General features: G+C 44.6%; 1 protein-coding gene across 1 annotated transcript in view; it reads right to left on the bottom strand.

Moving 5' to 3' along the window:
• FRMPD4 (FERM and PDZ domain containing 4) overlaps positions 1-8485 on the bottom strand; it is a 105564-nt gene extending 97079 nt beyond the window's left edge. The window contains exons 1-2 of the mRNA XM_055393682.2: positions 8329-8485; positions 3776-3878 (exon numbers count right to left, since the gene is read on the bottom strand). Of these exons, the coding sequence (XP_055249657.2) occupies positions 3776-3878; positions 8329-8485 (260 nt within the window). The remainder of the gene's footprint in view (positions 1-3775; positions 3879-8328) is intronic.
• Between the last annotated feature and the right edge of the window lie 7446 nt (positions 8486-15931).

Genomic DNA, 15931 nt, shown 5'->3' with positions numbered 1-15931 from the left:
GGGGCTGCTCTCCAGTCGTGGTGCTCGGGCTTCTCATTGCGGCGGCTACTCCTGTTGCAGAGCGCATTCACCTACTGAGGACTTCAGTGGTGGCAGCACCTGGGCTCAGTAGCTGTGGCACAGTGGCTTAGCTGCTCCGCGGACTGTGGGATCCTCCCAGACCAGGAATCCAACCCAGCATTGGCCGGTGGATTCTTTACCACTGAGCCACCATGGAAGCCCTGGGCCTATGTGTTTTTATCACTAACAAAACCCTTCCAAATCTGACAATTCCCCCATGTGGCCAACGTGGGGTCTTGTCTGTTTGGAGGGGCCCCAAATGAATAGACGTGATATAAGCTCCCTGATGCTGGGAAGGACTGGGGGCAGGAGGAGAAGGGGACGACAGAGAATGAGATGGCTGGATGGCATCACCGACTCGATGGACATGAGTTTGAGTGAACTCCGGGAGTTGGTGAAGTTCAGGGAGGCCTGGCGTGCTGTGATTCATGGGGTTGCAAAGAGTTGGACACGACTGGGCGACTGAACTGAACTGAACTGAACTGAAGCTCCCTGAAGACTTGGCTTTGGCTCACCCGTTCCTGTAGGTTGGGTGCCTAGCTCAGTGGCCTGCATCTAAAGTAGGTGCTGTAAAAACATATGATAAATTGGTGAAAAAAATGTATGTTTTCCTGAGGGATGGATTCATTTCTCTCACATTGAAATGCACAGAATAGCTGTAGGAGGGCTTGAAGTAAACCATCTAAATCGTCGTTTGCAAAGAGTGCTGTTCAGAGCCCACTCCCTTTCAACACATCGTTAGTGGGCACCTCCCGCGGGCCTGGCATTGGACCTCGCTGTGGGGACACGGCAGAGGACAACACAGACGAGGTTGCTTTCCTCACAGAACTCAGGATCCAGGTCACCTGATTCGACAACATCAAGCATCACTGCTGAATCAAACTGTGTCCCTGTCATCCATCACTGAGACAGCAGCCAAAGCATGCTCAGACTACATTCTAAAGTCAATTGCAAACAAACGGGATTCACCAGAACTTTCTAAAAGGAGGCAATTGACTTTAGAATGTAGTCTGAGGCAATGCCGCTTCTTTCCTTCTCCTTCTAGAAAGAGTGGGGGAGAACCAAAGAGCTGTGAGAAGGGCCATGAGGCTGTGAGAGTTCATGTCCCTCTGTCAGGGATGAAGTCAAGTGGACGTCTTGAAATATAGCCAGTCTGCCTGGTGCCATACCCAAGAGGTCTTGCAGGGCAGCTAGTGCCAAGACACTGCCCTCCTCTTCTGCCACCAAAGAACCCACAGGTGAGTCTCACGGAGGAGCCAGTATGGGCACTTCAGGAAGACAACGGGGGTGACAGCCAATGCTAATCAGAGGAGAAGCCACAGTTCACCCCAAAAGGGCTCGAACTGTGACCTCAGCTCACCCTCGGCCACGTTAAGGATATGGAAGGGGGCCGGGCTGAGATAATGGCAAGAGAGCTTTACGTACCTGCTTAAAAAGCATGAGTGCTTTCCATGTCAACCCATTTCAAACACCACACCCCATCATCAAGAATGTGGGAATCTTGCGGTAATCATAACCCCAGCCTGAGTAAAATCCAATACATATATCATTTGGGTTTTAATCTAAATTTGGCTTAACCAAAGAAAAGGTGATTGGTTACCTTAAAGTTTCCTAAAGCAGGGGTCAAACCTTTTCTGACAAGATCAGATAGTCAATATCTCCTTCCCTGTGGGTCCCAGGTTGCTGCTGCAGGTACAGGGAGCAGACCTTCTTAGATCCTGATCTATCTAAATGAATGGGTGTGGCTGGTTTCCAAGAAAACGTTATTTATGGGCTCAGAAATTTGAATTTCAAATTATTTTTCTGTGGCACAAAATATTCTTTTATTTTTTGCCCAACTCTTTTAAAATGGTAAAAACCATTCTTAGCTCCTGGGCTGTCCAAAACAGGTGGCGGTTGGATTTGGATCGCAAGCTGTCGTCTGCTCTCCGCTCTTTTAATTGGTTCATCTATTCAACAACTCTTCACTGAGCTCCACTATATAAAAAGTGTGATACAGATTTTTGTTTACAGAGATGCCATTTTCTTTCACGATGCAGGGAAAAATCTTTTTCTAAAAAAAAAAATCTCTTTCTAAATGCCCTGAAAGGATGGCTAGGACATGATCACACGCTTAGATGACTTTTTCTCCATCTCTGTCTTGCAGCAGGCGATTTAGTCACAGCAAATACAAACAGAGATATTTTATTTCTTCTGTCATCCTCTGAGCACAGAAATCAATAGGACTGATCACAGGAGCGTGTGTTTAGGGGACAACACAAGGACCGTGCAGCCTATCATCAGCCCCACCACTCCAGGACGTGAGTCCACAGAAGGCTCAGAGACTGCCGGCCCGAGGTGTTTCCCCACGGACACCCAGATGCATCTCAAGAGAGACTGGTTTCTAAGCGGTCACATTCCAGCTCCCCGCAAGGGCTACACATGGCACAGCACTCCTGACCCCTGCATTCCTGGTCCCCAGGAAGAATGGCTCCTGCCCTAGGGTGACCGACACGCACCTCAGTGCTTGCTCCCCAGTAGGAACTCGAGGGGATTTGGACACCCCACGAGCACAGGCACTTTGCCAGCCAGTTGGGAAGGCTCCACTCTGAGGCCGGCATTCAAGTAGGGTGACCAGACCAACCACCTCAGAAGAAGGACCATCTCAGGATGTGGGCCCTTTGCTGCTAAACCTGGGATGGTTGGTTACCCTAAAAATAAGTCTCTATTTCTATTTCTCTGTCTTCTCACCACTGTCCCAGTTCCTCCCAGGAGGTGTGACCAGACAGCACTTCAGGGTAAAGCAGAAGCTGAACTAAGCTTGGGAAAGAAAGTTTCTCCAGAAAACCCTGGAAATATATTTTTGCCTTTCTCAGGGTACAGATGAACCTTTCTGTTATGAGAGAGCATTAAGTGTTTAAGATTCCTATCTCAGTTTATTTAAAGTGTCCTGAGAGCCTTCTGCTTCCATCTCACCTCAGAAGATCAGTTTATAAATAATGTCACACAAGCTCGTCAGTATCCCTCGATGCCGGGCAGTATGAGGGGGTCCATTCATCTAACAGACACAGCTTCATTTGGAACACTTCGCAAGACCCCTTTGCCCTAGATTCACAGTGGAAGTAGAACTCTCGTAGGCTTCGAAGAGGACTGTTGACCGTATTTTGACATCACATAAAATACATTTTCTGACATCCCTTTAAGAATATCACATAACATGATTTACATCTATGCTGAAACTAAACCAATAAACCAAGCACATTTAAAAACCTGTTTTACTTTTGACCTAATGATCCTGTTACCTTGGTTGATGATATGAAAATTCAGTAATGAATCACTCAGTCAAGTATGAAAAATTAGTGAACTGCATGTTTCTGTATCCATGCGATTATGTTAAATTTAACTCAGAGACGGCATGTTGATCTCCTTGATTATGGAATATCAACGTGTTAGTTATTTTGAAAGGAAACAAAAATGCAACCCTTGGTTAGAGCAGTAGTAATAGGACTGTTTCATTCAGCGTCTGCAGCCCGAATGTTAACAGAACGGACAAGTAGGTATCTGTTTACAGAGCCTGGTGATTTACATTAGAGGTCAGTGTCAACAGCACTTTCAAGGTGATTGGGTCAGCTTGTGTTTCTGCTCTGAAATGGCCCAGGGGAAGCCCTTCCTCGGCAGAGTGAGGTCTCAAAGTTGCGCAGCCTCCTGACGGAGCCCGGGTGAGCGAGTCACTTACCTGACTAAGTCGATGACTCGCTCCCTTGGTGCGGCGCTGACTGCCTCATCGTTGATCATTACAATCTGATCTCCCGGGATCAGCTTGCCTTCAGACGGGCCACCTGGAGACAAAGGAGAGTAAAGAGCAGGTGAGAAGCCCAGTGGTCACCCGTCCATGTGTAGCCTCTGCTCCTAGTCATGACTTCTTGTGAGCAATGGATGTTATCAGCAAAACCAAACCCCACCCACACATGGGTGTTCTCGTCGATATCCTTGCCAACATTAGACAGAACTGGGGAGGCAGGTGGGAGCTTTGGGGAAGCGCCTGAGGCCCAGGGTGCAGCCGGGCTGATAAAATCAGAAGCTCTGGAGGTGGGGTTCGGGAATCAACATGGCTCTTAAACTTTCCAGGCAAGGTGGAGACTGGTAATGCTTCCCACACTTTAACAGGCATATGAATCACGTGGGAATGTGTTGCCCTGTGGACTGACTCTGTAGGTGAGGAAGACAGCAGGGGGCCAGATGGCCTGTCCTACATGTCCTGCTGGCTGCTGAGGCTGCCGGGCCCTTAGAAGAAGGTATTCCCCTGACAGGTAGCCAGTCAGCAGGGCTGATGCCTGGCAGCCGAAGTTTCAACCACCTGAGCACACCTGGATTTGAACACAGCTACATTTGCTTCCTCTGTACAACAGGGAGATGGCACACTGTGGGGGCCTGGAAGATAGCTGAACGCGGGGGTGCCAGGAAGGCCCTACGGGATTTGACTTTGTGTTATGGGTTTTGGGGAAGAGGGTTCAAGGAAGCAGGGCTTTGCTCTCAGCAGCTGGAGGGAATTCTATTATGGGCATTTAAGACGTATTGCCTGACAGATGGGAGGAAGGAAGCCGCCTTTGGTAAGAAGCCGTGGTCCACCGTGACCTCTGGGAGATGAGGGCATTGGGTTGTTTCTCTGGTTTGGACTGTGTCAGGATGTTGTGGTGGGGCTCACGTGTGATTGCAGAGGATTTGTCATCCATCACAGCCTCTTTCAATTGTTTTTCCAAGGAGCAAGTAGAGAACAAATATTTGTTGAGCACTTATTGTGTACCAGGCAACAGGCTAAGTGCTTCAACTAGTAACCTCACTGACTGCTATAATCCCTTCCATATAATGACATGACTGAGGCTTACACAAGGGAAAAGAGTGGCCTGGAAGGGTTGGGCTGGGTCTCAGCTTAGGTCTGTGAATGCTTCCATGTTCAAGGTGGCCAGCATTCTTTTGAACTTCCTCCTCTAACTCAAAAACTGGTCACTGACAGGTCTCTTGACACATAAACTTAAAGACATAGCTGCATGAAGCACACATTTGTGCTAAATAAAACCTGAAAGCGAATACTTTGATAATATGAATTGCCTTCACATGTCTAATGGAATGATCCCCTAAATACTGATCTGGTGCTATATGGTACTGGAATTTTATTTTTTTTCCAGAGGCTTATCTGGATAATAAGTGCAACTGAAAGGTTATTTTTCAAATGTTGTCAACTCATGTAGTGATTGAAATGGACACAACACTCAGAATGTGGAACTCAAAGTAATTCAGCTGTTGTCTACCCACCGGACATTTGCCATACATGTCTCTCAATCTGGAGGAGACATTTGTCTCCTTTCTGTGGAGTGAGATAGAGGGGAGAACCTTTATGTGGCCCCGTATCAGTGACAGAAAATACTCATTTCCAGATGTGGGAACTGAGATTCAGTGTTGGCACACATAAGGAATTCTAAAAGTCACTTGAGAGAACTTGGATAATGACTGGATTACATATGAGCAAGTCACTCAAATTCAAAGAAATGGTTAGAAGTCAAATGCTGGTCAAATATAGAAAAATGTCCAAAGTAACTGTTTGCAGAATGGATGTTAACTAATCTGATGAGAAAACCATGTGCAGATGAACAAGAATTAGTCTTACATTGACTTATGTTTTTTTGATCACATGGAAATACTCTTTCTTAAATAAGAATTACAGTGCCTTCCAGAACATGAAGTGGGGGAATACTTCAGAGGACTCTCATGCCCTTTACTCTGAAGGCTGGCTGGTCTACTATAGAATAATCTGATCTTACCATTGGAATCACTTGACTTCAATAGAGTTATTTTATGAGAGATACAATTTATAGGACTGCATTTTAATTCTTAAAAATGACTGGAAACAGTGCTCTTTGACTTTAGTTTTCACTTTTTCTACTCTTCTCAAAATTGTCTAAAAGTAGGTAAGAGTGTAGGAAAGTTGAGGGCAAGGAAGGGAAGAGGCTAAAGGAACAGTAAGTCAATACAAGAAAATGAAAAACCAAACCCGAATCTCCAGTTAGCACCGAGGAGGACATATACCCTGGAGAATTCCACAGAGATGTTAACGTGTCCCACGATTACAAAGCTGCATGCCCAATGGGACCCCGTTGAGGGAAAAATTGTGTGTGCATACACACACACAGTACTATATATATATTTATATATTAATGATACATAATACATGCAAATGTATAGACAGAAAGGACTTACTATATGTATGTTCTCCATGTATATGTTAATAATGGTTAACACTCAGTAGTTGGAACTCAGGTGATTTTTTAAAAACCTTTATCTTTTTTTTTAAGAGCATATGGATTATTTCATTATTATAAAATACAAAAAATCTCTTTTAGAGAATAAAATTCTCAAGTGCATCGAGTTCAACAACTATAATCTACAGCTAATCAAATAAAAAGCTCAGCAGACAAAGTATGAAGCTGTGTGATGAAGCAGTGGCAGGAGTGAACAGGAAACTTACTCTTCTCTGCACAAGTCTAAAGAGGCTGGCTGTATCTGCAGTCCTTGCCGTGGGCCATATTGTGTCAAAATGAGGAAAAATGGAATCCACTTTAATGATATCTACTAGCCCACTAGTGCAGAAGGCAATGGCGACCCACTCCAGTGTTCTTGCCTGGAGAATCCCAGGGACGGGGGAGCCTGGTGGGCTTCTGTCTATGGGGTCACACAGAGTCGGACACGACTGAAGTGACTTAGCAGCAGCCCACTAGTGGGCTTTCATTCCCCTTAACTGACAGACTCAACTGGCCGAATATTTTAGAGTTGAACATTGAGTGAGTAAGTCACTCAGTCGTGATCGACTCTGCGACCCCGCGGACTGTAGCCCACCAGGCTCCTCTATCCATGGGATTCTCCAGGCAAGAATACTGGAGTGGGTTGCCATTTCCTATATTAATCTGGCATCCTTCCAATGCATTTCGTTCCCTCCTTATGATCCTCCTTAGCCAAAGGATGTAGAGAAGTTATATCACACTGAAATGGAGGGGAGTGAACACGGAAGCTAAAAACAACCGAATAAGAGCAGAGGCAGGGTTCAAGTTCATCAAACCCAGGCAGTCTGATGCCAGAGTCTGCACTCTTGACTACAGCATTTTCCTTTTGAACTTTGTTAATGATTTGCAAAATACTGGAGAAAAACAGCATAGAAGATTCTTTCCTTTTGTCTGAAAATAAATCCAGTACAAGTTCATTAAAATAAGTATATAAATACACATAATTAATAAATAATTGAAAGAGCATGATTTCTGGCAAAGGCAAAGGCAGCCCACGTCAGGCAATGTTATCACAGTCCATTATATTCAACTGTGTTGATAGTGGGACATCTCTACACTGAGAATGACTAAGATCAAGTACATCATTATCTGATCCTATGATAGAATTTAAGAGATTTGCCACACACTGTATCAGTTAGCATTTACAGTATAACAAGACATCCACAAACTCAGTAGGGTTTCCTTTCATGCTTATGAGTCTTTAGAATGACTGTGGATTGGCTGATCAAGGGCAAAGTTAGCTGGGCAGTTGTGCTGAACACTGAAGGTCAGTCTGTAACTTAGCTCTCAGCTGCAGGCTGGTTGCCTCACAGGTTCATTTAGGAGCTCAGGCTGAAGGGGTAGCAGCCGCTTCAGGCAAACTCATCTTACGTCTATGGCAGAAACCCAAGACATGGGCTCAACTAGGCAAGAACATTTCAAGCCTTTGCTTACGTCATCTTTATGTCATCATCTAATATGACACTGGCCAAAGTCGATCATCTGGTTCAACCCAATAGCTATGGGGTAGTGAAATATCTTCTGCCTCTAGTGGGAAGAGAGGGGAGTACATTTTTGTAAAAGAATCCAACCACCCACAAAGACCTATATCCTAGAGAAACTTAACTGAAACTTTCTGGAAAAGAGTTTGCCCAGAGCTGACTGAAAACAGCACAATGCCTGCCTCTTAATACATGCATTCGTACATTAAGAAGTGGGTCATCTCCATGGTAACAAGTGATGGATTGGTGTTTTGCTAAGTCTGGCAATATGATGGATTTGGAAGTTTAAAACCTCGTTTGCAGAGCCATTTTTGTACCTCTGCTGGTCTGGCTTTATCCAGGTGCTGGGAAAACTTAACTAGACTTCACAGACTGAGATGGAACAGTATGAAACTTATGAAATGGAACAGTGGTCGTGCTGGCATGGGGTGGCAAAAGGTCCCGGAGACCAAGCAGTGGGGATGGGTGCTTACCTGGTGTTACTGAGCGGACGACCACAGGCTTCTCACTCCCTGCCACGAAACCAAACCCCAGCACAGGGTCCCGCCTCATCTCCACCCTCCGTGGGGCTGGAGGGATGACTGGGCAGCTCTCCAGCCGAGGGTCATCAAATGGGATTGCTTGTGTCATGTGACTGTGGGCAAAGCACACACAAGAGAGACAAGGCATCAGTGTATGAGTTTCAAGTCACAGCACCTTCTCTAGCTGCAAAACTTTCTATTCTCTGTTGGGGAAAGAGCAGGGAAGATGCAGGGAGATGCACTGCCGAGCTTCTTTCTTGAGCACCCCAGGCCCACATCTGCTTCAGGCCTTTGTACTGGCTATTCCTCACCCTGAAATCCTTGTCCTGCAGATATGTGTGTGGCCCACCCTCATCTCTCTCAACTCTGTGCTCAAATGTGGAGCTTAAAGAGGACTATCCTGATCACACACGCACACTTAAAATCGCAGCCCTGCTTCCCCCTTTCCCTCTTCTATTTTTTTTTTCTGTTGTTGTTCCAAAGCACTAATCACTTGCTAACATGCTATGGAACCTACTTAATCATTCTGTTCTCCATACCCGAATGTAAGCTTCATGAGGCCAAGGAATTTTGTTTCATTTTGATTTATCCCAGGTGCCTAGAATAATGATTGACACATACTGTACTTTCAATAAATAACTGAATGACCGAGGAAAGAAGACAACTCTTTATCAAATTACAACTGATCTGCTGAGAAAGAGCCTCAGAAGGTTCTGGACCTTTAGTGGGTAACACGTATGGCTTCTGCCTCCAGTGAAATTGAAGTGATGGGGATTATTTGGGTGGCAATGGGTTACCCTGGTGTCAAATACAGTCCCCCCTTTTCAAAGTTGAGGAATTAACTCTTGGTGTTTCTGTTCCAGAAAAACAGTCAAAATGATTTAAATGTATCTTTTTGTGAACACCTAAACTTTGGAAGGCTTATCAATAATCTAAACTTGAAATCTGTACAGTCTTCAAAAATTTTCAAAATGCTTCCATAAACAGTTAATTTGATCCACAAAACAACCTTAAGCATGAAAGAGCAGAGCAGGCATTATTATCTGCATTGTGCAGGGCGGAGACTGAGAACGGTGGCTTATTGTCACTCAGGGCCCATGTGCCAGAGAGTCAGGTCGAAAATCATCTCCTGTAAGTCTTCACTCATGCACATCATCCAAGGCAGACTTCACTGGAGAAGAGTTATTAGTTTGAACACTAGAAATCTCCTTAAATATGTAAGCCAAGATTATTTCAGTGACACAGACTTAATTCAATTTTTATTTCTCTAATCTTCTTCAATAAGTAAAAGAAGATCATTTTAAAATACCTTGAAAAGATGCTACTCTACACACCATCTGGACAATGTATTGTTTAAATGTAATCAAGAAGAAAAGAGGAGGAACCCTGTGGTCCTTCAGTGTAATTCATAACAGTTGAGAAAAATCAATGAAAACCCTCTTTTTTTGGCATATATCACTGGATAGGAAAATAGAAGTTTAAAATCCCTTTGAAACAGAAAGGAAGGAAATGCCTTTTCAATCCAGCAGTTGGTGATCTGGAATACCAGTAAAAAGAGAAGTGTTAGTTGCAAACGAACCCATGGTGGGTCATGTGCTGACCCGCATCTATTACCTCCTTTCATCTTCACAAGCCCCACTGATAGAAGGAGTTGGACCCCACCACCTCCTCTTTGTAAATGCCCAAAAAGGAAGAAGAACTGGGCCAGGATCACACTCTTCTCAGGTGTAAAGCCAGGTGCCATTCACACCAGGTCTTCTGATTCTGAGCATCATGTGCTCGACCAGCTACATCATTGGCAAGGCCAGTGCAGAAGGAGAATGCGGGGCCCTCCTTCCACCAGGACTGAGAACTTTAGGAACAGCAGAAGGTGAAACCCGGTCCAGGGTCCTGTGTGACTGCAGCATCACATGCCCATAAGTCCGGCCTTGGTAGGGTGCTGTCTCCAATGTCTCACTGGAGCGGTGGCCGCCACAGCAGTACCTGAGGCGGATGGTCCCATCCCTCCCTGGTGCTGGCCCGCACTCCACTGAGGAAGGGGCTGCTTTCCCGCACCCCCTGGCTCACAGCCATGCCTAGCCACCAGGCTGGCCCACTCTGGGGGTGCCCGCTGCCTCCAACAGTAATCCTGGTTGATGGGCTCGTCTACCTCCCTCTACCTGGTCGCCACTGTCTCTGCCGCCTACAGGCCCTCCTCCACGGAGGGCTGGAGGTGGACATTACTGGAGCATCTGGGTATTTCTTCAGACCCGGTCCCTTGCTGGACTTGCATCTCTGTGCTCAAGATGTAGTGGCAGCAAGGCAGCCACTAGCTACAGCAGCCTTCCGCAGCCATTGGCTGGAGCCACATTGGGCCCCTGGCCCAAGCAAGAGTCCATGGGTAAGCAACAGGTCAACCAGTGACTGCTAGCTATTGGTCGGTTCCAGAGTAAGCTCCTCCCCCAACTGAGGGAACAATCGTAACTGTCAATCAGGGAACTTTAGTGGACACGCTGAGCTATTAGTTGGTTCCACAGTAAGCTTCTTGAGAAACCTGTATGCAGGTCAGGAAGCAACAGTTAGAACTGGACATGTAACAACAGACTGGTTCCAAATAGGAAAAGGAGTACGTCAAGGCTGTGTATTGTCACCCTGCTTATTTAACTTATATGCAGAGTATATCATGAGGAACGTTGGGCTGGAAGAAGCACAAGCTGGAATCAAGATTGCTGGGAGAAATATCAATAACCTCAGATATGCAGATGACACCACCCTTATGGCAGAAAGTGAAGAGGAACTCAAAAGCCTCTTGATGAAAGTGAAAGAGGAGAGTGAAAAGGTTGGCTTGAAGCTCAACATTCAGAAAACGAAGATCATGGCATCTGGTCCCATCACTTCATGGGAAATAGATGGAAAAACAGTGGAAACAGTGTCAGACTTTATTTTTGGGGCTCCAAAATCACTGCAGATGGTGATTGCAGCAATGAAATTAAAAAGACGCTTACTCCTTGGAAGGAAAGTTATGACCAACCTAGATAGCATATTAAAAAGAAGAGACATTACTTTGCCAACCAAGGTCCGTCTAGTCAAGGCTATGGTTTTTCCAGTGGTCATGTATGGACATGAGAGTTGGACTGTGAAGAAAGCTGAGCACCGAAGAATTGATGCTTTTGAACTGTTGTGTTGAGAAGACTCTTGAGAGTCCCTTGGACTGCAAGGAGATCCAACCAGTCCATTCTAAAGGAGATCAATCCTGGGTGTTCACTGGAAGGATTGATGCTGAAGCTGAAACTCCAATACTTTGGCCACCTCATGCAAAGAGTTGACTCACTGGAAAAGACTCTGATGCTGGGAGGGATTGGGGGCAGGAGGAGAAGGGGACAACAGAGAATGAGATGGCTGGATGTCATCACCAACTCGATGGACATGAGTTTGAGTGAACTCCGGGAGTTGGTGATGGACAGGGAGGCCTGGTGTGCTGTGATTCATGGGGTCGCAAAGAGTCGGACATGACTGCGCGACTGAACTGAACTGAACAGTAAGCCCCTCCCCCAACTGAGGGAACAATCGTAACTGTCAAGCAGGGAGCTTTAGTGGCCCCTCTCAGCCATTGGTCGGTGCCCCACTCCCTCCTTCTGACGTAAAAGGAGCCTGAATTATGACTGAGGGAAGGTGGTTTTTTGAGGTGTTCATCTGCCATCTTCTCAGTCTGCCAGCCTTCAGATTAAAGTTATTCCTTGCTCCAACAACTCATCTCCCAATGTAACTGACCCTCAGAGACTGGAAACAGGCGTGGCTGTTTGTGCCTGTAGGTGAGTGGGGTTACCTGGGGATCATGGACACTGTGCTGTTCTCTTGTGTCCTCTGTAAGAGGGCTCCATCTCAGAGTGTAACAAGAGAGAACAAACCCGACTCCATATTGGATCTTTATCTTTGGCTCTAACTCTTGTGCTCTGTTGTCTCTGCTTAGTCAAGCTGCCTCTGCATCTTTGTAAAAGAACATTGCCTTGTTTATAGGAACACTGTAACCAGACCTATGTAAGAAGAAAGAATATTGACACCAATAAGTTTGTAACAACCAGCCACACCCCTATTTCCTTTAGCATGAAAGAATTCTAACTCAGGTAATACAGGACTTCTGGACACTAGTTCACCATCTTCTTGCTTTGCTAGCTTTCTCAATGAAGCTGCTATTCCTTGTCCTCAAAACGTGTCTCTTGATTTACTGGCCTGTTGTGTGGTGATTGGTTTGTGCTTGGGTTCAGTAACACGAGTGTGCTGTACTCGAGCTACATTTGGAAATGCATCTCTCCTTTTATCCCCAGAGGGAAGGAAGGAAACAATGGAGAGGAAATCCACATTCTTTGGCCCTGAGCTCCGAGTTTGCAACAGAATCCACAGAAGACATATTCTAACTGATGAAGAGGTCACAGAGGTAGGGCAGTGTGCTAATAGTCATAGGAGTTGTGTTACAGAGAATCGAATTCTGGCTGGCATAATTCAGTTCCGAGTGTAGAGTGGGACTAGGGAAGATGAGTCCCCATGTTGCTGTCAGTACTGTGAGAAGCTTCCAGCAGTGGTGCCCAAACTTTACTGCATATTAGAATCATCTGTATAGCATTAAAAATCCCTAATGCCCAGGTTTCACCCCAGACTAACTATATGAGAATATCTAAGGGTGAAAGCCAGGATCACTTTTCAGAAAAGATTTCCCAGGGGATTCCAAAGTGTAGCAATGTTTAGGGATCATTCATCCGTGCAGGGAAGGGTACGTTATAGTACCTTCTAGATAACAGGAAAAGGGGCCACAACTAATGTCCCTAACAACCTCCCGTAGCATCCACTGCAAATGTAAGTTAAAATATTTACAGCATCTCTAGAAAGATCATCTTCTTTCCACTTACATGACTAAGTAATTCTCCAATTTTTAATTCATCATTCACTTAATATTTTATTAATATCTGCATTTATTAAACACTAATTTCATGCTAAGCCTTTTTTCAAGATGCTTTCCATATGTTAGCTCATTTAATTCTCCAAAACAATTCTAAAATGCATTCATTTATTCATTTCGTTAACAAATGTTTATTGTACGCCCACTGGCTTCTCAGTTCTGGGGACACAACAGGAATGAAAGCAGAATGAAAAATACGATGTTCTCTCTAGTGAGCAGAGACAGGGAATAAACTAATGGGTAAGACGTGTGGCGTATCAGGTCATTATAAGCACTAGGAGAAAAATAATGCAGGGAGGAAGGCTACAGAGCTGGCGGGTGAGGGTATTGCCAAGTTATACTAGGGGTCAGAAAATGATTGGAGGAGGTACATTTCAGCAGTGCAAAGGTCCTAAGGAGAAGTGAGAACAGCCAGTGGTACGGGGAGGTGGAGGCAGTGAGGGGCGTGGTCAAAGATGACACAGGTTCTAAGAACTCTGTCTTTTGTTCTGAGTAAAATAGGAAGCAGTTGGAAGGTTCTGAATGGAGGTGATGTGACAAATACCATACTGAGAACAGACAGGAGGGCATCCTGGTGAGCAGGGAGGGCATTTCAGGTCCCACTGCAGCAGTCCTGACAAATTATCATGGTGCACTGGAACAGGGTGAGGGCAGATATGGCAAGAAATCCTTGGACTTTTAACATATTTGGAAGCCACTTTGACAGAGAAGGGTTGGGCTCCTACTTTGGAAAGTTCATCCTGCACACGAGGGTCCCAGTGAGGATGGACCTATGAGCACGTTATCTAATGCAGGTCCCGAGTCCTGATGTACCCAAATTGCAGGAGACAGTTACTCTTTAAGGAGCTACAGGAAACACACAAATGCTCGGGTGTAGGGCCAATAGGGGAACTGGTATGCTAGTCTGGGAATGAGACTCTGGAACCAGACTCTGAGTTCAAATCCTGGCCCTACCACTATCTAGCAGTGTCATGTGGACAAATAACTTCACCATTCTGTACCTCAGTTTCCTTATCAAGGATAAGAAAGGTGAAAATAAAGGAAAAAATCTCATCAGATGGCTGTGAAAATTAAATGAATGAACAAATGTCAAGCACTTTGCAAACTCTCTCACATGTGGGAAGCACTCAAAAAGCATCCACTGTTATTTTCATCTCTTGAGTGCAATGAACAGAAAAGCATAGATTTCAGACATTATGAACTCATTCAATCTTAAAATATGAAAACAAACTCAGTGTTTCAATTGCCTATAGCCCAATGCTCAGTGAGATGCCTCACAAATCCTAAGTAAGCTCAGAGGCCTTCAATTTGAAGAATCGTTATCAAATGCAATGACAGTAAACACAAATATACATTGACATGCATGAAAGTAAAACAGTATCAGAATACAGAAGAAGAAAATCTAGGCCCCTCTAGCAACTGAATCAAGATTAGTAAGTTTTCCTCCTCTGTGTTTCAAAGACTGTTAAGTGACCTTGGAGTGAGCCCGGATCATAAAGAAAGTGAGAAGCACTAACTCCATTTTAAGAATGAGACTCAGGAGCAGGCCCTTTCATCCCACAGAGGATCTGCCCTCAGTCCCTAACACTTCCCCACCCCAATAAAGTTTGAAACTTACAAGCAGGTGTGTATTTTGTGATTGCTGCCTGTTCTAGTATTTTCTCCTTTGTTTATTATTATTTTTAATTCTATTTGTTTTGCTTGCACTTAGTGGATAACCTTCCACAGTTATTATCATTTTCTTGCTAAATAGGTTATATTTTCAGAATACATTATCTATAAATAATCAACCCCTGTCTCTTTTCCAGTAAGAATGGATTCACACTAAAATGTTCCCCCATGAAACATCATGTTGCCCTTTGAGTTATGCAAGTATTTTTTGGCTCTCTCCCTGCAATATTTTTTATAAAGATGCTTGAGTTCTTTTATAATGAGCTGAAAAAGCAACATCTTTTTACCTGCTGAACATGCTTCAGTGAATTCTGATGCTGAGCCTTGAGGAATACAACTGATGAGCTACACAAACTTTCAGCCCCTGCCCCAATCTTCTCCAAAAAACACACGCAAATAAGCTAGACATCTCTGACCTAAAAATCCATAGTGTATTAACTGAGATGGAAAATGTTTCCACTGAGATTAAATGAACAATCTTCCTGTTTTTGACAGATTCATTTCAAAAGGAATGATAGGAATTCTGCTGCCTAACTTCTCAGAACAAAAGGAAAGGGCTTTCTTTGAACTCAAGAAGCTTTTCTTCCTCAGCAGAAATAAAAGACTGATACATCCAAAGTATCACAAAGAACTACTTTGACTAGTAAAATGTAAGAAAACCTATTAATACAGTAATTTCAGTTTTCCATTCACTTATTAGAGCCAGTGAGTTCCTTTATTGGAATACGTGCTGAGCAGAAAGATCTTGGAAGAAGCAAAATTAGAAGCCATTACCTTTGGTGGGGAGTTAAAGAATATAGAAAGATGGCGGCAGGTGGGATCCCTAGGAAGTTAAGATTGGAATGAAAAGGAGTACAAACAAACACATGTGCCTCAGTTCTGATTGAGAAGGTTCATGTTACCTTTCAAGGATGGGCAGCTGCGATTCCATGAAAGCATTAAGCATCAACA

This window comes from Moschus berezovskii, chromosome X (assembly GCF_049115385.1).
Source record: "Moschus berezovskii isolate FMDL1 chromosome X, NW_MosBer_1.0, whole genome shotgun sequence".
In the NCBI taxonomy this organism is placed as follows: Eukaryota; Metazoa; Chordata; class Mammalia; order Artiodactyla; family Moschidae; genus Moschus; species Moschus berezovskii.
Note: the sequence above shows the minus strand (reverse complement) of the source record. Positions and strands in the feature narration are given on the sequence as shown.